General features: G+C 40.7%; 1 protein-coding gene across 10 annotated transcripts in view; it reads left to right on the top strand.

The window, feature by feature from the left end:
• Window positions 1-1,404: 1,404 nt before the first annotated feature.
• The window catches only part of ELAVL4 (ELAV like RNA binding protein 4), an 82,859-nt gene continuing 61,969 nt past the window's right edge, over window positions 1,405-22,294 (top strand). For 2 of the 10 annotated variants that reach the window (XM_080407639.1, XM_080407638.1), the window contains exon 1: window positions 18,974-19,395. In XM_080407639.1, coding sequence (XP_080263765.1) covers window positions 19,279-19,395 — 117 coding nt within the window. In that variant the 5' untranslated portion in view covers window positions 18,974-19,278. The other 8 variants (XM_080407631.1, XM_080407637.1, XM_080407636.1 and 5 more) reach the window with 8 other exon arrangements.

Raw genomic sequence — 22,294 nt, 5'->3', positions numbered from 1 at the left:
AACTGCTTTTAGAAAAGCTGTTGTCTAATGGGGTGATACCTTATCATTTAATGGATTGATGCCCTTTACTTGACTGTTGTTTGGAGCTAGACTTCTCAATTTTAAGAATATCAATACCTCTTCAAAAGAAAGTTGTAGAGGCTATAAGTCAGAATTTCCATAATTCTGTCAAAATACACACAAAGAAAAGGTACAGTGCACCTACAAGTACAGCAACACAACTTTGGTTCAGAGAGAAGTATTTCAATATCAGTATACTGTTCAGGGGTAGATGATTTTTAATATAATAGAGTGCACTGAGAAAGTCAAACTTGTTCCCAGGAAAAAAAGAAACCAAAACTCTGTAATTTATCTTTGTATTTCTGACAATTGCACTTCATATCTCCACTTTTTAGAATAATTTACGTATTTTAGGGGATGCCTGCACTGAGTCTATCACAGGTCCTTTCTGTACTTGATAGTATGTCTCTAAAACAAGAGGATTTTGACCAAACTAATAGACAGATGAAGCCAAACAAACAAATTGCTGCTATGCTAATTTCTGAAACAGATGGCTCTGATCCAGTATTTGCTAGCAAATGTAATTCATTGTTGATCTAACACAGAATCATGTATATCTTTCTGTCATTCTGTATGTATGGCATATAGGGAGAAATCTGGCACAGGATACTCCACCCACAGCTAAATTTATACACAAAGAGCTGAAAATCAAAGTGCGTAAACAAGTACAAATTCTGCCATCCTTACTGGAAGTGGAGATTAGACCACTGTTTTGAAGTTTTGGGTACAGATCTTCAAAAGGCCTGAGATGTTAGGGCTATAGTTTTTCCTCACTTTGTGGTAGAAATACACTTGAAATTAATGCAATTTGTATACATGGCTTGCAGCATGAGAATATACCAGTCAAATCACCCTATAAACTTCAAATTTTCTAGACACGAGATATTTTATTTAAATGGCTGAGATTTTGTTACCTTTAACCAAGCTCCCTGAAAACATAGTTTTGCGCCCAGCCTCCTGACCAGGCCATGCAGTTGAGACCATGGGTCTAATTCAGCTTTCCGAGACAGCCTGTCTTTGCTGTTGGTGTATCTTCAGCTAAATTTAGCCTAATGTTAAGAATGACCTACACAGCAAGGAAATAAACTGTTTCAAAAAATATAGGACAAAGCTTATGTTTAAGGGAAAGCTTCCCACAACGTTCTATTTGTGGCACACGATCATACATTTGTGTCACATCATCTTATCTTTTCCTTGAGCATTGATTGAAACAGAGGCTTTTTAACCTACTCAAAATTTTTCGTGAATCTTTATCGGCGAGGGTCACGGACCTGGTCAAAAGCAGCAGGGGAAGCACCTCCAAGCAGAGAACCAGAACAAACCCCTTCCTGCCGGTTGCACTTCATTTATTTTCGTTTCCAACTCGTGAGGCACCTGGATGCTGCGCGGCCCCGGGAGGGAGCAGAGCTCTGCACACCGGTTGGGTATGTTACCCCGGCCCCGGCGCTCACCCTCACCCACCAACCGCCGTGGGCTCACCGACCCGCCCCCCACCGGCCCCACGCCCACCCCTACCAACGCCCCCGCCACTGCTGGTTTCGCAGCGCGCCCCTGTGAGGTAAAAAGCCCACCCCGGCCCCCCCGCCTCGGGCGCCACCTCACGCTGCCGCGTAACGCTGCGCCGCGCCCCGCCCCGGCTGCGCGGGAGACCCCGTGCCCGCCACCGCCACGTGCTGTCGTCGCGTGCTGCTCCTCCCCACCCCCCCTCCCGCCCCGACAGATGATGCGAGTCCGAGGCGCGGTGAGGAAACACCTTCCCCACCCCCGCCCCCCTCCCTCGCCCCGGCCCCCAAAGTGCTGCCGGAGGGTGAGCGCACGGGAGCGAGGGCCCCGCTGCACCGGCAGCTGCGGGAACGGAGGAAAAAACGTAATTTTCCGGGATGGCGGCGGGGAGGGGGGTGCTGGTGTGTTCTGCCCCTTCCTCCGCCCTTTCTGTGCGGGCTGCCGGGGCGCGGGCGGTGGGGCGGAGGAGTGCCCGCGCCCCCCGGAGGGGTTGTGGCGGCGGGCCCGCCGCGCGGGGGAAGAGCCCCCCTCGGGGCGTCGAACGGCTGCGGGTCCTGCCTGCCCGGAGCGGGGTCCTGCCAGCCCGGAGCGGGGCCGCGCCTCGGGCCGGCCCGGCGGGGCCTCGGGCGGTGCTGCCCGGCAGGGCTCGGGGGCGGCCGGCCCGCCGGCCCCGCGCAGCCCGGCTGCGTTTCTTCCGCATCTAAAGATGTGGGATTTTTTCCTTAATTTTTTTTTTTTTTGAGGAAAAAGCTATGCTCCGGAGTGCTGTTGTGCAGCCAGCCCCCGCGGCGGGCTGGCCAGAGGCCGGTATCCCCCTCCCCCCCCCCCCCCCCCGCAGTCCGGTGCGGCGGGGGCGTGCTGGGGGCCTCGCCGCTTGCGGGCGGGAGCGGCGGGGAGCTGTGCGCCGGGCCGCCGCGGCTAACCGCCTCTAATGACTGAGTAGATTTAGTGGCTTGATTGCATCAAATGCGTAAGAACCAGGAAAGAGAAGGTTACGTTCACCGGCGTAATGACTGTGTAAATGGTTTCTCTTTATTTCTGTATATATACGTGGTGGAGAATGTAAGCGTTCCAGGCTCAATCTAGTTTACTGTGATTAGCGCAATTAAGGTGTTTTTAATTAAAATTTTTACCCATGACAGTATAGTTTTAATTGCATGATACTTACTATGGAAGTTAGTACTGGTTTTGTGCCAGTAGCATTTTTTTTCCTGCAGTGGGCTGATAATGCTGAGTATTCCATGATACTAGAAGGGTAGCTTTGGTATAGTTGGAAACTTCTCTTTCCTTGTTATTCCATATAATATAAAACTAAAAAAATTACATTGCTAAAGTGTTATCAATGAACATGTGTGTTAAAAGAATACATACGTCTCTAAATGTGCTTTTTAAGTGTGATGGCACATCTTGAATAGGAGTTGTAGGCACATACTGGCTGTGGAGACTTGGAAGTAGGGCTGATTACAGTGATAAATCATCTTAAATTTGACCAAATAAAGAGTAGGATAATTCATATCACATTACTTGTGCGGTTTGTCTGTCTGTTCTAAAGCAGGTCTCCCACTGACTTGGTTGGAAAGTCATTGTACACAGTGGCACCCTCAACACCATTTAAGGCTTCTGTTGTCTCTCTGTATTAATAGAAGGCCACATAATACTATTCAACAGGTACGTTGGAGGTTTAGGTTTGTGCCAACACCTGGTCGTTTCTGTAAAAAGGACCAGGGAGAGCAGTAGAGTATTTTAATAAAATTAAAGCAGTTCCCATGTTGTTGTTTTTTAATTTAAAAAGTCCAGAACAGTATTGAAACCTTAAACAAGAATGCTGTTCTAGCGGTTGAGAGGCAGAACCTGCAGCATATGCAAAGCAAAAATGGAATTCATAGTCTAATTTTACTATCCACACTGAGTGACATACAAAACAGTAAGGAAGCCTAAATGATGAAAAGTAAATTAGATTTTTAAATTGGGTAATGTTTGAAGATGTTAGAGTATTACTACATTTATTTCATTGTTAATATTCTGAGATGTTTTAGGAAAAAGGAAAGATAAATCATACCAAAATAATTTAAATGACATTTGGAAAAAAAATCAATTATAATGTGAGGCTTATTGTTATGCAGAAGAAGAAGCCTTTGCACAGAAATAAGCCTTTTACTTTACTCCACCTATTGAACAGAAAAATGTAGACCAGGGAGAAAGTGTTTGTCTAGCTTTGGCAGTAGAGAAGCTTGGGAATGATCTGGGGAAATGGAGATTACTGTGCCATTCCAGTTCAGCATGGCTAGTGAGATACATGGCATGGGCATGTATGGGTTTTTTCTAAATTTTAAATGGGTTTTGAAACACACAACTTCTTTTAGCCTTATACAGGAAGGACTTTTTATATATTTTTGTCATGGTACAAAGAAAGAAATGCCTCAAATTTAAAAGTTTAAAATGAATGACTTTAAAGTAAGATGTGCGCTATGGCATTAGCTAAAATAAGACTGCTTTACAGATTCGGGATACCCTGGTTTTGTGGAGGAGAAAGAGGTGACACCCTGCAGCCATAATAGCCTGAAAGATTCAGGCAGGACAGCAATCCAGTGGTGGACCTGCAGCCTCTAATTTTAAAAATGGGCACAGGAAAAACATTGCTGTGGGCAGCGAACTCTTCCTAGGTAGTTCAAGTGTTACATTGGGCTAATGTGCACTGATATACCAGAACAGAACTTTTCTAAAAGCCTGTCAATTTGTATTAAATGTAAGATCATATTTTAAAAAGTAGAATTTTGGTTCCACATAGCTGCAGAAATAGTTTTATGAAAGATAGTTCCTCCTAAGATTTTACTAAGCTGAAACAGTTGATGTGTATCTCAGTAGGGCATTGGGTTTCATGCCAGCACTGTTGGGGAGAGGCAGAAGTTGTTGATTGCAAATAATTCTGCTGTTTGCATTCTGGGATTGTGGGTGGGAATTCCTTTCTTACCCATTTTTATTTCACCTAGGTATACCTGGGATGTTTACAGCTGGGAGTCAGCAACTTTCGTTAATTTTCTGGAAATAGATGTGTAGCAAATAAGTTCTTAAATAACTTTAGGTTCTGTCAGCATTTTTCTTTGCTTGTTTCTATCAGCATTAACTAACTTATTGTTCAAATCAGCCCGGTAACAGTTTTGAAGAATGGCAAAAGTAATGAGAATGGATGTATTTTCATGGAAGGGTAGTATATAAGAGGAAAGTAGTAAAACCTTAATATTGCCAGTTAGATTCCTATTATCTGTAACTGCTTTTAGGCCTTAAGGGAAGTTCATACCGAACAGCAAGATCTGTGTGAAATCGCACCATATTTTTATACTGGCCTAGCTGCCTGGATAAAAGAAAAACACGTGGAGTATAGCATTATTGATGTAGTGATGTATCAGGATCCATTTGCAGTAACTGCATTTGTTCAAGACAAGTAAGAGGAGTGTATAATTATAATTCTGGCCCTATAATAATAATACTGTCCTAGGCAGAAAAGAGTGTCTCAAAACTAATGACAAAATATGCCTGTCATACAAAGTTAAATCTCTGTGGTATTTTCTTCACTTTTGCTCAGTTTTTGAAGAATTTCCATGGGAGAATCCAACATTCAAACAACAAAGGAGTGCAAACAAGATGTAATATTGAAGAGCAAGCTGAAAAATCATGACTAAACTCAGTAACAGTGACAGAATAATTGTGGTCACTTCCAATTAGCCTGTTTACTTCACAGTACCAATTCAGATTTTTCTAAGAAAGTCTATACGCTGGTGTTTTTTTAATTAGCTCTCCTTGATTTTTCTTACATATCTTAATTAAAAGTTTGGTTGTAGTTGTTAATTATGATGTTCTTGTTTAGCCTTTGGTTTAGTCTTTGTTCTGTTTATGAATGCTGCCTTCGAACAGCATTGCTCTTACTCAGACGTCTTGCATGATAGTTTTCCTTGGGGGTTACGGAAATGATAATCAGCCTTATGCTTGCTCTGTTTCCAGGTGCCGGTAAGAGAGATTCTTTGGAAACGATAGCTCAACAAACAGACATTTCATGTTCTACTGTGACCTAGGCCAGTTTGTCAAAGACTGAATTTTAAAGCATTAAATTGCTTATCACTAGCCTGAACTGCTGGTGAGATTTTCATATTACCCCTTTGGATGGACTTCAGAGTTTCAGTTCCAGTGGGTTTTTTGGTGTGGAAAGAGGGTTATAGTGGAGGATCTAATGTCTGTTGTACTACTTGGAGCTTTTTATATTTTTATCAGCTTGTTTTTTCTCCCCAAACTCTTTGCAGTGAGTATGGCATAGAACCACAGAAAAATCCTAACCTCTCATGAGAAGAAACAACATGTCAAATATTACAGTATGTTACTGGATTCAAAAAACAATTGACTTGTGAACCAGGCTTGGTGAACCATTTTGTTCATAATGTCTTTTCATTACTTATTCAGATAATTGATGCAATGTTTGAAATCCCTGAAGTGCACAGAAGCCTCTGCAATTTCATTGACATAGTAAACTATTTTCAAAGAAAGTAACATGCTTCTGTATCTTCACAATAGGGGAAATATGCAGCCTTTGTTTCCATAATGATTTAAAGTTAATGTATGAGAGACAGGGTTTGGGATTTCCATAAAATAAGGATTTTTCCCACCTTTAAACAGTTGGGTTTTAGTACTGAAAAACAAGTTTCTATGTGCATTTTGTATGACTTCAGTAAAAATAAGCATGCTGGTGCTTCCCTGTGATTATAAAAACTAATAATAAAAATAGTATTATTTGTAAAACCCTTGATACTTCTCCAGTTTAAGAATTATGTTGAACAGATGCTTCCTATTGCCATCTACTTCAGTATGTTTACTGGTGCTTCATGCAGCCTAGGTTATATTCTTGTTTTCTTATTTCTGAGTGCTCCGGTAGCCTCTGCCTTTTGAATGCAGTCAGCTGCTCCCTGATTTGGTTTACATGCTCTTAGTGTCTCCCTCGGGTTCTCTCCATTCACCGTCTTTCACAACAGTCTCTGCAAGCTTTGTTAATCAGCTCATCCATTTGCATTAGGAGATTTTTTTTTTTTTTTTTCCCAGTGCAAGAAAAATTGTTTGCATCCCTCACTGCTTGCTGTCATTCCTTAGTTTGGAGCAAATCTGTCCCTGCTTCCTAGTTTATTATCAAATTTATCACTTGCTGTACTTCTAGATAAAGCTATACTTTTTTTGTGGTTTTTTTTTTGTTTGGTTGGGTTTTTTTCCCCTCCATGTGTGTCCCTCTATGTTATCTGGCCTCTTGCCTGCCTTTATTAAAAAAAAAGCTTACTTTTTCTTCTTGATTGATTTCTTCCACTTGGCTCCTTTCATTTTCTTCACTGACTAGTAGTTTTGTCACTTCGGGGATTTCATGCACTATTTCCAACGCAGTTGATTTTATATGAACCATCGTCCTCCATACTTGCATGCAATGTATAGCTAAAAAGTCTTTGCACCTTCCTGCTGTGCAAGTTTGTCTGCCCTTGTTTTTAGACAGGTTTCAGTTCGGCACACTGGCTTGCTATAGTACAAATACCTATATGCCGATGCTTTCTTATAGGTGATATATAAACAGTGGATTTCCTGACCTTCCCAACACGTGTGTTCACTGTGTATGCTTTTGTGTTTTTCTTCTACAAATGCATAATTCCAGATTTCTTTTAGCAAGTTTTTTGACACCAGTTAATGCATTTTGACATCCTTATCAGTTTCTTTGGTTGCAGTAACCTTTGGCTAAACTGTTGCTCACTGGTTATGCAAGAACCCCAGATTTTCTAAGGTATATAAAAATGGTTATGGTTTAATAGAAATACTTTTTATTGGAGGAGATTTCTAGATCAAAAGAGAAGGTCTGGCACCCTTGCGGCAAAGAAAACTTCCCTGTCTCCTGTGTGCACTGCCCACAAAATTTCAAAACCTCTTCCTGGGAAGATTCTGCTACCAGACACAGGATCCTAAAGCCCACCCTCTGCTGTAGACCTAGCTGTAGGTTACAGAAGGCTTATCTCACCTCCTCATGCATGCCAATTTATGGAAGTAATAATACCCCAGCTAATCTACTTCAGTTTGTTAAGGGATATGATGAGTTATGTGGTGGCTGTTTGTGTGCAGTCTCCTGTGGGTTTGCAGAAGAGTGACTGCTACACTGCTTACGAGATGTGCTAACAGGGTTTGGTGGCTCCAGTCCAGGTTGTGCTACAGAGGTGTATGAAGCACCCATGGCTTTGCTAGAGAGGTTATTACTGTTTCTAGATCCAAGATTAGCAAGCTTCATTTACAGAAGATTTGATAAAAAGCTGGTGTGATACTCGGACTCCTGTTTCCAGGTCTGTCACTTGCCAATAGTTTTTAATCTTTGTTCCTTATTCAAGTAGATGTGTTTTTTAATAGCTTTTGTTTGGTTTTTTTCCTAGTTTTCTTAAAAAAAAAAAAGTCCTCATCCTATCCTGCTTGTCTGTTGGTCATGTATTCCTTGCTTAATAGCTTTCTAACCCACCGGCAAGTCTTGAATGGATGACAGAAAGGTGGAAGTTTCAAAGTTGCTAAACTATTACAAGCTTTGCAAAACCAAACATCAGTGAAGAGCCTTAATTTGAGCTCATCTCTTAGATAGAAGGGAATTGCACAGCAGTAAAACTGAATACCAAAACCTTTGAGAAGCATTGTTTCCATGGGACAGGGTTCCTGCTAGAAGCCTTGATATATGGGAGAAGATTTCACCCATGCTATGATGAGAAGAGATAAAGCACTTTGTATACAAACTTACTGACATCCTAGGCAGCATCTAATAATCTAGGCAATTTACTTTTTGGTGGAATTGAGCTGTGTGTTGTCTGTTGGTGTTTGCAATACAGGCCTTTCTGTTAATGTACTCATAGCTGAACTTAACTGCTCTAAGGAAAACATCCACTTTATTCATTCAGATGCTTCTCCTTGTGAGTTTCCTCTCACTGTCCTCCACACCGGGGTTTGTGCTTGGCTCACTGGAGCTCTTAGGCTCTCATGTAAGTGCAGAGCTCACGGCAGTACCAGGACTGTCCTCTGCAGTTGTGCTTTGACATGGTGGTAGTCAGATGAAATTAATAAACACAGTAGATGAAAGTGGCCAAGGAATCACAGATGAAAAAGGTATTGGTAGAGAAGGCAAAAGTAGCATTTTCTGAAGTTAGTAGTGCATTGAGCAAGTTGGTTTGGGTGGTTTGTTGTGCCTTTTTTCCATTCTTGGGAGGGAATGTGGTATTTCTTGAGCAGAAGAGCAGATCCTGGAAGAATGGTGTGCCTAGAAAAAGAGAGGACTAGGACCTATGTGTAGGTATGTAGAAAGAATCTGCAGGAATGTCTACCAGGTAGGTGTATATAGCTTCCCTTGGCAGATATGTGATACAGAGGAAGGAGCAAGAAGATCAAAAGCAGCAAACACCGTATATTTGCAATGCAATTTCATATCATGCTGGGCACTTTCCAGTCCAAGTAATTTACACTGGCTGTGAATAATGTCAGGAGACTTTATTCTTTCACATGATTTGTGAAGCCTCTCTTCTTTCCAGTAAGTCAGTCCTGTGATATCTTAATACTAACAGCACAGCTAAATTTCCCACTTCACCAGTGGGACCTTAGGAGGAAGAGAATTTGCCACTCCACATCTGCCGCAGCTGGCAATGTGACTGCAGGGCTGAGAAACTTGCCTTCCAGCCCACATACCTTCTTCTGGTAGCAGAAAGGAAAGAAACTGGTTCCAGACTTCTCTCCTCCTGTCCTCTGGTGGTATGTGGAGGTAAATATGAAGGTCAGCCCCAGGCTCTGTGTGCTGTGATGGCATAGGTTGTTCCCTTTACACAGATGGTCTAGCTACTGAGAATACTTCGCTGAACAGAGTACTGAAGCAGGGTTAGTAACACCCAGCACCAACTACCCTTATGGAACCACATAGTTGAATCATCTGTAGTACTAGTATGCTGCATGTAGTACAGACACTTCTTGGATCTGTGTGCATGTCACTGTACATAACAGTCTTGCCCTGTAAATGGTTATGATGTCAAAAATCCCAGCCTTGTACTCCAGAGGGGTATTACAGAGATTACAGCTGGATGTATGCGGTCCGTTGTCTGCTTTTTCCATCCATTTTCTCAAGGGTAAAGTGGTCTCCTTACAAAGTGAAAGGTTGGATATTTTTTTTTACCTCTGTGGCCCAGCCCTGAGCTTAAATGGAGTACCTGGACCAGGGGTGGTGGAAGCTGCAGGTGGGACTGATCTGGACACTCAAGACCCAGGGGCACACCTGGCAGTGGCATGGCCCCAGGCCTTCCTCCTTGCTTACTCCCTGAATCTCATACTGTTCTCAGCAGATCATTCTACTAGAAACCTGTTTGAAATTTTGCCAGGTTATGTTGCTTATGTAGTGTTGAACAACGCATTTGGGATCCCCTTGTGGTATGGGGCTGTCATCAGCCAATGTGCTTTTTTGTCTGCTTTCTGTTAACCCATCAGTTTTGATGCTCAGGCGTCACACTTTAGCAGAATGGTTAGGCTGAGTTTGTGGACAGGATGTGAAAGTGCTGATGAGCAAGCTGGGTACACCAGAGCATCTGGCCTGTCCATCTTAATCTGAACCTTACAAGCAGTCTCTTGTGTAGAAATTAAGAAGTTTTTTCTGGTTTCTTAAATAAAGTGTTCATTAAGCCTGATGGCAATGTTTTTAAAGTTATTTCTGTCAGGATCTTATGGAAGCATTTGGAGCAAAATACTGCTGTGTACACTTAAAGGTTTTTTTTCCAACATTCATTTTTAGTATCTGGTCTTACTTTGGTTTGCATAGTTGATGTAACTGTATTTGCAAGGTGGTTTTTTTTCCTTCATTCATTACTTAAAATCTTACAAAATCTGTGCAATAGCATCTAGTTTTGACAGATCTTTTTTTTAAAAAATAAATTACTATCATGATACAGAAGAAAAGGTTGACCCTGATTTCCACATGGATAGCAAGTGATGAGATTAAGGGAGTTCCTAACCTGAGGAAAATTTGCATCCGTCAGCAACATGTGCAGAGCTGCAGTCTTTATCATGGACATTTTTGTAGACTGTGGTGTTGTGGGCACAGGCTATGTGTACGGAGGCTCTTCGTGGTGAAGGCCAGAGTCTTAAACTTACGATGACCTGATAGTTGCCAACAGAAAGAGAGAAACAAGGTGCTTGGTGTGTGTAGTCCAGGTAGCTGATGAGTGTTGCGTGCTAGTAGGAGTCTCCTAAGCATCAAAGGTTTTGTGCCCTAGCATGTGGCAGCTGTGAAGTGGCAAAGGCAGGAATAGATAGTCATGTCATAACCCAGCAGCCTGGGATAGTCTCTGAAGCAGCTGAAGAGGGTGTCTTCCTGAACAGATGATAGTGCCTAATTGGCCGCCTCCTCAATGTTGACCATCTTGCAGTTACCAGTGAGGTTAGTGGGATTAACTGATTTTCATTGTGCCTTAAATTTAAATAGTGCCATTAACCAAAAAGGTAATGAGCTGAAGTTTCCACTGCTAAACCATGGTATATTGTGGCGTGCACCTGTACTGCCTGATCTTTTGACAGAAGGCAAAAGACGATTCAGGTAGTAGAAACTGAAGGAAGTAATCCGGGGAAAGAGACAATACAGACAGGCTGTGGGATTTTGCCAATTGTTGCGAGCAGTTGAATTTTTCTTTGTAAAATGTTTCACGTCATCACTGATCTCTGGTTTTCCTTTACCTGCAGAAGTAGGACCTCTACCACAGCAGAAAAAATATCTAATATCTTACTTTAAGTGGTGTCACATGTTATTTGTTCACTAGGTGTATGTTGGTTATCCATGCTCTTTTGAAATACTTCTTTGATTATTTTTTTGTGTGTGTGCTCATGTAGGCTTTGGGGCTATGGAAAATGTTAAAAATAGAGGCCTGTTTCATTTATTAGGAGAGTTTTAAAGTTCCTTCATAGTTCGATATCAGAACAATTAAGTTTTATCTGAGCAGAGCAGGATGTCCCTAGATGCAGGTTACAGTGCATCCAGTGATACTATTAAAAGAAAGATCATTTGTTGTTGCATTGGGGAATCCTTATAAAACATCAGGAAAACTGCCTGGAAGAATATAAATGTTCAAGCAATGGAGTAAAATATTCTTAAACTTCAGGGTGATGGCCTGTAGCTGGATAGGTTTTCAGAGTAGCTGTTTTGCTGTGATTGTTGCTTCTCCCAACAGTCATAAATTGGATGTACTAGAATCTTTTTTTTTTTCTTGAGGCTTCTGCTGTTTGTAGTTACGGTCCAGAATCAAAGCTTCCCTTACTGAAGAGAGAGCATCTAGTGTAGAGTTCATGAAATAGGCCTTGGTGGGTTTTTCTGTTGGTAGGATGCACATGTGCCTTATGTGCTTCCAGATATGTTAGGCTTTCCCATATACAGACCAGCATAGTCCTGGAAGATTTGCTTGGTGTAGCTGTTATGTGTGCATTTAGTGTTGGCATTGTGTCTCAGTCTGTGGTCTGGTTCCCTGGACTGTCTGGAGCTTGCCTTCTTTGAATCACTACTTGTACTTAAGAATGGCTGTGCTGAGTTACAGAAAAGATTACACTGTGGTGTTAAGAGCTGCCAAAATTCAGGTAAACTTACTTGCATCTAGGTGAGCGTCAACTGGAGACCATCTGCCTTGGACACCTGGTCAACCTGTGGTAGGACTGGTCTAACCAAAGGTGGACTTCCTACCTGAGCTAGGCTCCCTTGGTCATTGCTGGAGATCTGCTTAACACACAGCCAGTGAAGTCAAGACCATGATTCATCTTACTCCAGAAGAGGTTTCTAGAGCAAAACAGATGACTTGTGCCTTGGAAGTGACCACTTCTCATAATTGCTTGTGCAAGGGGGTTTTTGGAGAGATGAGCTCCCCTGCACATGTATAATCTTAGGTGAGGTAAATTCATCCATGCTACCCCTGGACTGGTAGAGCTCACTCTGTCATGTATGGGTTTTGTCCACAGACTGGTAAAAACAAAAGCAGCCTGGCCTACTGCTTCACCTCTCTTTCCTGCCTATTGAGTTAAGTTGGTCTGAAGTAGTGAGAAAAACTTAACAGCATGTGGCTGTGGAAGAGGCAGTTCAGAACAGAAGTAAATTGTCTTGGGTCCTAACCTACCAACTTCTCCAGCTCATCTGTACAGATAGATCCCTTGGAACCCAAGCACCAAATATGCATTGCTTAGTAATTGTAACCAAAGATATTTATTAGGAAGGTTAGGCTTCAAACAATTTTTGTAGCTGCTGAACATATTTTTGAATGTGTTTCCTTTTTTAGAAGGTGCTAAAAATACCCATTGTTCTTCATCTGCCCTATTTTAAAGGAAGCTAAAAATCATCTGCTAAGATTTATCTGACACTTTGCAAAGAAGATTTTGAAGAAAACCATAAATGCATATGGAAATGTGTGAGATCTGGGCAGGAAAACCTTAGGGCTTCCTGACAGGGGTCGTCCAGATTCTAAGACACTAGCTCTGTGAACTGTAGAGAGCAAAAAGAGGAGCCACGGGTAACTTATTTAGTTGCCTTTCTTTAGAACCTTCCTACTTGTGTGTCAGTAAGGAGAGTTCAGAGTTAGCATTGGTTCTTTCTTAAATGCTGTGTCTATGCAGGTTTTTTCTAACTTCTACCCTCTCTGTATTTTACCTTTGTTCTCCTTACGGTTATAAAATTGTCACTTCTGTAATTTGAATTAGGCACTAGAGAGTTGTGTGAGCCATGTTCATGAGGGAGCTGTTTATCGCTGAGTTTTGGGGTACCTTATTGGTGCAGCTTATTTAACTTTTTTTCTCAAGGAGTAGAATAAAATTATGTACATGGGAAGCTTTTCACAAGCCCTGAGACTTGCAAATACAAGTGTAAACTTCAGAGCATGAGGCAAGCTTGATTTATTCAGTTAAGCAGTTTTAAACTTTCTCCTTTTAAGCACCCTGGGTTTGGGGATAGGTTCCGTTATAGGGTTTGCCCAGATGTGATTATGAGGGGGGTTTATATGTGAAATTGTAATACTTACTTGCATTCTGCCTACTCTTACTAAAATACTGTTTGTAAGTGCCAGAGGTTCTAACAAGAAGTAATTGGGATAATTAATAGCTTCTGATACTTTTTGTTGTCTTTATTCTCTTTTGTATCTTCCCTGGTTCTGCATCCTTCCTATGTAATTGCAAAGTTGCAGGAGACATAACCCTTCTGCATGCTGTTTGTAGGTCTGTTTTGATTCCTGCTGTACCTCTCTTCTGATCCAGCCACCTCATACTCTTCCCCAGATCTTTTTCTGATCGCTGTCTCAAAGCTTGGAAACATCAGCACATTAATCCCCCTTTCAGGTTTTTATCTTTGTTCTTGTTATTGATATTATTTGGCCTGAGTGCAAGGTGTATAGCACACTGTATTACAGATTAGTTTAAAGTGAATGCATCAACTTTCCTAAAATTAGGCAATGCTTGTTGAAAGACCCTGTTCACATTTTTTTATGAGGGTTTTTGTGCTCATACATAGGCACATTAAAAATGGCTGATCTCATGTAAATCTCCCTGGTAAGTCTAGAGTTCTTCAGTGTCTAGGTCCTTTCATTATTTACAAGTAAATACATTTTAAAAATGCAGTCATAAATCTTTGAAAAGTCTTCATTTGTGCTCAGTTGAAACTTTACTAACTGCATTATACAAAATAGCAATGCAGAAACATTTTAACTCTTGTCTGTATGTAGGGTTGAATCCTGCTTGTAGTGATGGGAAAGCAAGCTGTAGAATTTAGATTAAACATCAGACACCCTAAGTTTTAACATCTCTAAATTTAAATGGAAGAAAACAAAATCAGGGAACTGAAAGCACTGAAATATATATTCCTGAGCCAAAAGTAAGAGAACTGGGAAGGGAGAAAAGAATTGCTGGTATCTCTTACTGCTGTATTAACATGTTTACCTAGCGTATACTGTAGTTTGCTTTTCACTCTTCCAGCACTGACTGTGGGTTCTTTAAAATGTATTGAAAATTGGCCAGACAAGATGTACTGTGTGACTGAGTGGATGCCGTGTTTTGCAAAACATTAGTTAGGAGACAGAAGAGGAGCAAGGAGCTAAGGTGCCAAGGACATCACGGGCCTTCGGACATTCTGGGAAGGTGCTGAATCATCTTCTCCAAATCCTTCCTGCATTGTAGCAGAGATGCTGACCCACATCCCTGGTAGGTGTGTACCCTGACATTAACCTCAGCAAAAGCTTCCTGTGATTCACTGACACACATGCGTGCCTAAATGTGTGTAGATACCCAGCTTTCTGGGCACAGTTTGGAAAATGAGGATGTGGTTCCTATCACTTAAGACTTCTCTCACCATCAGAGCTATTTACATCTATTCATTTTGTAACCTCTGTGTTCTGGTGTGCCCTGGAGAATTTTTTTCCAGTCTCCCAGCATTCAAGCATAAGTATCCACAGTGGGATTTGCAAATACACATCTTTGGAAAATTGGTATGTGATACTTAGAGCAGCTATGCAGCATCCAAATAGCACATCTCATAAGGCATGAAAGAGAAAGTGGGCAAGCAACATTAAATAGTGTATTTGTGCAAAAGCAGCTGAAGTGTTATTTCTGTGGGAACTGTGATTACTTTCTTAAGCTTCATGTATCTAAATTCCTCATTAAGGGTTGCAAGTATATAGGAGGAATTTTTTGTCTGGTTTTGCATCTAGCGTCTTTCCATTCCCGACCTCTTTAAGGAGCTAGATCTACTAGTTTGATTTTTCTAATATTTTTTTTTTCCTGGGCACAGTCAAAAAGGTGATAGTGTTTCCAGGTAGATCCGTGGCATATTAATCTCCCTAGCATCAAGAAGAATCTCCGTGCACCAGATAGCTCTGCTGCTTGATGCAGTGTACTTGTACAGCTTGTCAGTGGGGTCCACAGCAGGGGCAGGGTCCCTGCGTTCCCAAGAAGATCATAAAATAAAAGAAACTAAAAAGCTCCAAACCATGTCAGTCATCTTTTTCACCTACTAATTCCTCAAAAAGTGTATGGTATTTCAGTCTTGCCTTTTTTTTCTTTGTGGGTAGTGTTTGAGTATCATGACTTACATATTTTGTAGTGAAAACTTAATCTGACTTCTTTTCCTCAAATACATGAATTCACTAACCTTAAAGAGCAGCTTCCTGAGGAAGATTTTCAGTGTCATGCAGTGCTAACAGTCATAGTCACCCACTCGTGCGTAATTTCCACAGGGCAGTTGGTAGGGTGTGTACTTTGCTGGCTGTTTTTTAAACTATTCAGTAGCCAAATAAACTATGTTTATATATACACTTGATTGTAAACTGTTCAAACAACAGGAGGGGAAAAAACCTTACTGTAATAGGTAAATAACCTGTCCAGCCATTGTTTTTCCCTCCCCTGGTCCATCCTGTCTCCTGCACACACATACAGAGAAGGGCAGTCTGCTTAATGGGACTGATTTTCTGTTGTTTCTTCCTGAAGTCTGGCTTTGGGTTAAGTGCAACGAACAATTTGGCTGTAGCTTTTTCACCTGCGTTTGACTTTCACCACCTCTGAATTGCACATTTAGCTTTTCACATTTGCTTCTTACTTCATGGATGGTTAAAATATTTCATTTCTTCTCTCTGTGTACATTCATTAGGGGCTTGCACCCCTTCATGTTGCTTTCTGTTGCTCTGTTTTAGTTAGTAATGCAGTGAATTTGCTGGTGGTATAGAATGTAGAGGTTATTTTAAATTATTATGAGATCAGGTGATGAAAAGGCTGTGTGTAAGCTAAGTGTTGTTAAAGGTAGTGTTGATGTGGTATCTTGAACTGGAGGCTGTTTCTGCAGAGGTTCTTGAATTACTGCATAGGGCAAACCCTAGTGCTTGGATTGTGTAATGTCCTCTCCCAGCCCATTGCCTTCTATTAAATCACTTTGTAGTTCAAATCCATCTCTTAACTCTCTTGCATGCATCTCCTTTGTTCATCATCCACCTGCACCCTCCCATCTGTCAAACAACAAAATACTCTTTGATCAGAATTAAATATTAACTTTGATAGGAATGTCTTAGAAATGAATAATACAGTTCTAGGTGTAAATGTTTAGTCCTCGGGAAGAGTGGAAAATGAGGTTATGGAAAATGCCAGGTTGTAGTTCACAGGCAGCAGCATTTAAATGGTTTACTATAATCATATTAGGATAGAATTAAACTGAGTTCTTTATTTTGTACTGCAGTGAAATAGGGCTGTTACTTGTCATTTTCTCCTCCCTCTTGCTTTGATTAGCGTGAAAACTCAAGCAGCAAAAATTACAGGAGTTCTGCAGCAGTGCACAGAGAAACTGGTGTGAGAAGGTTTGAGTTAGTTTTGTGTCCTTGCACATGAGAGCTCTGGCGCTTCCCTAATAGACTGAAAATGAGACCACTGCTGCTTTATAAGAGGTCTGTTCCAGTCACATTGCTCTACAGCTTGGCAGATGGTGGCATGTGAATGGCTTCATATTGATTGGATGGATTTGCCTCAGGGTAAGAGAAGTGTGGGTCCTTAAAGATGCACTTCCAGATTCTTTCTTTTTATTTTGAAAAAAAAAAGTGTACTTATAAAACATTTCTCTTTATTAAAGTCAGAGGAGTGTGTGGTGATCAAAGCACTGAAGTTACCTGGAAATAAAAAGTCCTTAAATAGATTATCACAAAGACCAAAAAGCCAAGAATACTTAATTTACTAAATGATTACGTTTTTACATTAGAAGAAAGTGACACTTTTAATTAGTGTTCAAGGCATATGGTGAATGAGAAAATAAGCTTATTTCATGCAAACAGAAATCGATGCAAATAACCTTTCTTCTCATATAAAAAGGGATGACTTGAAACTCAATACATATTCAAGAAGGTTAAGTCATTACTGCATCACTTTAATATTAGTTAAAGGCCAACAAAGAAAATCACTACGCTGCATGTACTTACTCAGCAAGGATTGCTATAAATGAAAGAATTAGGTGATTGTACTTTTGTAGGTGATAAATCTGAAGAAGCCCTTGTCCATACAATGCATTTATTCTTTAACCTCGTTAAATAACTTTTTGGGTTCTGCTTTAGCACAGGTAGTTGCCAGAGGTGTCTTAATTCTCCAGCAATTGATGCCAGCTGGTAAAGACATTATGTGATGCTCTTTGTTTATTGTTCTTTCTCACACCTCTGTTTTGTGCTTCAGTCTTGTAAATGTTGTTTGTAAATCCTTCAGTATGAAATGACTTTTCAGATGTGTTTGTACAGCACCTAACACAAATATCCCAATCTCATTCAAGCCTCTGGGTGCTGCTGTAGAGTGTTGCGTGGATTCTTTTTTTTTTTTATAGTAATGCAAGTATTCCTTGAGGTATGTGACCTTAAAGCGCAAAAAAACTAATACTTAAATAGCTTACAGACATGTAGGAATGGGGACAGTTTGATAACTTTGGAGACTTGGGTGCAGTTGAAAACTGGATCCTTTCCGTCTGTTTTAGTCTTGTGCTCTGTTGCGTGCAACAGTGGCTTCATAAATGAATTGAAGCCAAAATACGTCATAGCAGTATCTTATCAAGTTGTCTTCAAATTTGCTTGAAGGTATAATTCATATTTTCTAACAGACTCTACCCACATGTGAATTATTTACGTGCTGAATTTTGTGCTTCCATGAAAGAACATGGTTGTGCTGAACTTAATGCTAATTTTGTTTCTTCTGCAGTACAGACCATTTCTATGGACGTGCTTTCCCTTTTAATTACACTTTGTTCTCAGAACTGATTGGATTTTACCTTTTAGTTCATTTTTGCTGAATGAAATGCTTCTGTGTAAATTTTAAGATCCCTTTAAAAAAAATAATCAGTGGTAAAAGTTAAGTGATTTTTAGGGGGTTTGTGTGTGGGCTTGCCTCTGGGGAGGAAAGGGCATAAAACTGCAATTTTTTTTTCCCCTCCTGCTTGATAAGCATAGGGGCATTTATGCTGTATATCGCAACCGGCAGCTATTCCAAGAAAAATCTTTAAGATGGTTACTTGGATCTGTGTACACTGCCCACCTGGTGGTTATGGAGTGAACTGTTACTTTAAAGAATAGTTTAAACAACAGCCATGTTTGGGGCAGGCTAATCTTGCAAAGAGAGCAGTACATATAACAGGAGTCTACAGTGTGATAAGGGGAAAATTCAGCTTACTGACTAGATGTTTTAATGTGCGAACTCTAGGGAAATAACATATTGACTATTCTGTTGTGCGCAAGAAAATTGAAGAACCCTTTGCAGACAGAGGGCTTGCAAAGGATTCTTTCTGTTTCTCTTAACCAAAATCTGTGGCAAGATGTTTGAAATCAGCAGGACGCTTAATGCTGCTTTGTTAAATAATGAGGTAATATTTTGTCACTTTCTCTGGGCAGCATCTGTTTTTTCTCCTTTTTCATATGTTTGTGAAGGATTCAGTTTAATCTTAGGAAAGTAAGAGATTTTTTAAAAAATCATTCTTCAATTTATGTTTTTTTCTTTTGATGCTTTTGAGAATTGGGTTGTCTTTTATTTGCGGTTTCAATCGGCTGCTGTTGCCTAGGACATTATGCCACGTAAGGCTTCTAAACTGCACAGAGTAGGTAGTTATTAACGCTGAATTGGCTTCTGGTATAGTCCATCTGGGCTCTGTATGAGAGAGCTTGCTAGCGGCTACTGATGCTAAGATACCCGCAACCTTTGGGATGTATGCGTGGTGGAGAGGGGCTCAGTGATATGAGATCACTTCTTTTAAGGGAAACTGTCATTAATGAGTCAAGAAACTGCTCATTTATGGTAAGGAGAAGGAGGGGGGGCTGGGAAACAACCCTGTGATTTCATTTTGATATTGGATTAGCTGTTTAAGACAAGTTTCTTTTTGTGGGGATGGAAGATTGCATTAAAAATATGCTTTGCTCAGGGGCTTGCTGGCTGATGCTGGAGAGACTGTATAGAGAATCTGATGCTTTACAAATGTCACAACCGTGATGCGGTGGTCAGTCCCTTACCCTGAAAGATAAATAGTACTATTGGAAACATGAGAATAAGGTTGACTTTTTCAACAATAGGATTCTGCCTTTGTCTTTAGACAGAGGCCTCTGAGGGTGTTTGAGCGTTTGTTTTAGCGTTCCTCGGAAAGACTGCATGTGTGGGGTGCTTTTGGGGACAGTGGTCAGTGTGCAGAGTACCTGGGTTTATAAGACTGATAAGATAGCTAATTTTTCAGAGGAGCAGCGTGCAATTGTCGTTTCAGAAAAATGGCTGAATCTTTTGATATTCATAAGAATTTATAGTAACAAAGTAGGCTGAAGTTGAAAAGACTTTAAAATAATTTCTGGATGCCTTCTTTGGTGGTGTTAACCCCTGAAGAGACCTTGAGTAAAAATTTGCATTACAAATCTAACTTTAATATTCAATGTATATTTGCACAAGAATGTATGGTAATATACTAGCTGTGTAGCATTTTTATGCCTGTGTGTTCAGTCTAATAGATCACTTGAGCTAGGAGATCTATCTTAGGAGCTAGTTTAATCTTTACTAGTTTTGACCAAGCTACAAATGTGCTCAAAAAGATGCATGGTGAGAGAAATCCTCTGCAGCCTTTTACATTGTTCGTATTTTAATTGAATTCAGTGCTCATTCCACAAATAGATTGTATGATGTCTTTTAAGTGTGATTTTTCTCTTTGCTTGGTCTGTTTGTAGCTAGATTTTGTATGCTTCCTGTATTTCATAGGTTTTACTGGTGTGTTTAGTCTGTGTGTGTGTTTGAGTGTGTCTGTGGTTTAAGGAAATTTAAAATGCACAGAATGCCAGCTCAGAGCTTAGTAGTTTGGAGGGCATGTTTATACATATAAAAAAAAAACCCAAAAAACTTCCAGAACAATGATTATCTGATTACATATTTTTGAGAATGGTTTTGGTGGTTTGTAGCTAGGTTATCTTTCTCCAGGAAAGCTAAGTGAGCTTATAACGTGGCCCATCCTAGCTTTCTCCGTTTTTAGCTCTTAGGTTTAAAAATGCTTGCAATGATACTGAATTTTTAAAAAAACTTACTTGACTGTTGAAATAAATGTGTGAATGGTAAAATTAAATGATTCGTACGTATGTTAATGGAGTAATACTCAGTCGCTTTGGTGGATGTGAACATAAATTCAAGGTTAGTTGCAATTACAGGATGCCATGCCTTGTTACTTTTGCCAAAATGTGCTTTAGGAAAATAACTCCAAGTAAGATAAAGGAATGCTTCCTAACTTGTGAGAATTTTTAATTAACTTGCCATGCTTGGGAGGCGGTAGAATATTGTTGTTTGGAAGTGAAGTTTTGTTAGTTTGTTGGTGGCAGCAAGTGGAGGATTAATGAGTGTGCATTGTTAAGTTAAGCACGTTCCTCTCTAGGGCTGGAAAAAAAATTTCTTTTAAATGCCCAAAGTTTGCCATCATTTTATTTCCTGTAGAGCTGAAGAATAATGAAGCAAGGTGGTGAAATAATTCTGAAATACTACTGTCGTTCGGGGAGAGTGCTCTGATAAATAGGTGTCTGCTGTGCCTTAGACAGCATCAAGTGGCAGCAATATCAAATCCACTTCTAAAAATACGTATTTAAAAAAAAAAAAAGAAAAGGCAAACAACACTCACAGGGCCGAAGGAAGGAGAGATGGGTTGATTATTAAGATCAATAGTACCTGAAAATAAATGCAGCTTTAAATGCATGTCGAAGTGCTTTTGTTGTGCCTTTAAGCCTAGAGGCAGATCATTAAATATGCATTTCTCCGGAAAGCAACTGTCGAAAAAGATAAGGTGGTTAAAATACGCCGGACCTGGGAGCCGGGTGTGCAGGAGGTAAGAAGATGTAGGCACTGAAGCATGGCCGAGGTATGACATCGCTGCGGCCGAGTGCGCCGGTGGGGTGGGAAGAGGTAAAAAAAAAAAAATAAAATGAAAAAAATAAAATATTTTTTAAAAAATTAAAAATACAGGGATGCGTGTTGTTTCTTCAACCGGGCCTTAATTACTAGACACAAGCAGCAGTTCAGAAATCTGGTCTCTGTTGTTGTAGAGGTCACCAAATCATTAACATTGTCAATCTGGCAGCGGCTAATTTCAATAGCACCTGATGTCGCAACGCCTCCCCGCGCGGCGGCGGCCAATCAGCGCCCGCCCGCCGCTGACAGATGGTCCCATAAATGGATGTAAAGGGGAGACGCCGGCAGCCAGTTCCAGCAGGGCTCCGCGCCGCTCCGCCCGCCGCCGGGGGCTGCCGCACGGGGACAGCGGTACCTGATTTTTAAAAAAAAAGAAAAAGAAAAAATAATAGAAAATTTATTATTATTAATATTATTATTCGCGCTGCACAAACGTCTAGCACTGTGCTTTGTGGATCTTTAAAAAATAATAATAAAAATAATTCCCTGAAACCTTAGCAAATCTGTAGAAGAGTTGAAGCCTTTCAAGACCCAATATTTGCCATTAAGAATGGTTATGGTAGGTATTAGTAGATTTAAAATCGGATTGTAGCGGGTTTATATATATAGAGGTAGATATAGAAGCTAACATACAGATTTTCCCCGAATCTGCATCATTCTCAGTCTGTGTTTTCACATGAATTTAGTTTTCTGCTACTGATTTGTTTGTACATGATCTCTCCCTTTCCCCCCTCCCTTTCTCTCTCCCCCTCTCTCTCTCTCTCTCTCTTTC

The sequence above is a fragment of the Falco punctatus genome (assembly GCF_963210335.1).
Source record: "Falco punctatus genome assembly, chromosome: 11".
Taxonomy (NCBI): domain Eukaryota; kingdom Metazoa; phylum Chordata; class Aves; order Falconiformes; family Falconidae; genus Falco; species Falco punctatus.
The sequence above is the reverse complement of the archived record's forward strand: the minus strand, read 5'-3'. Positions and strand labels throughout refer to the sequence as shown.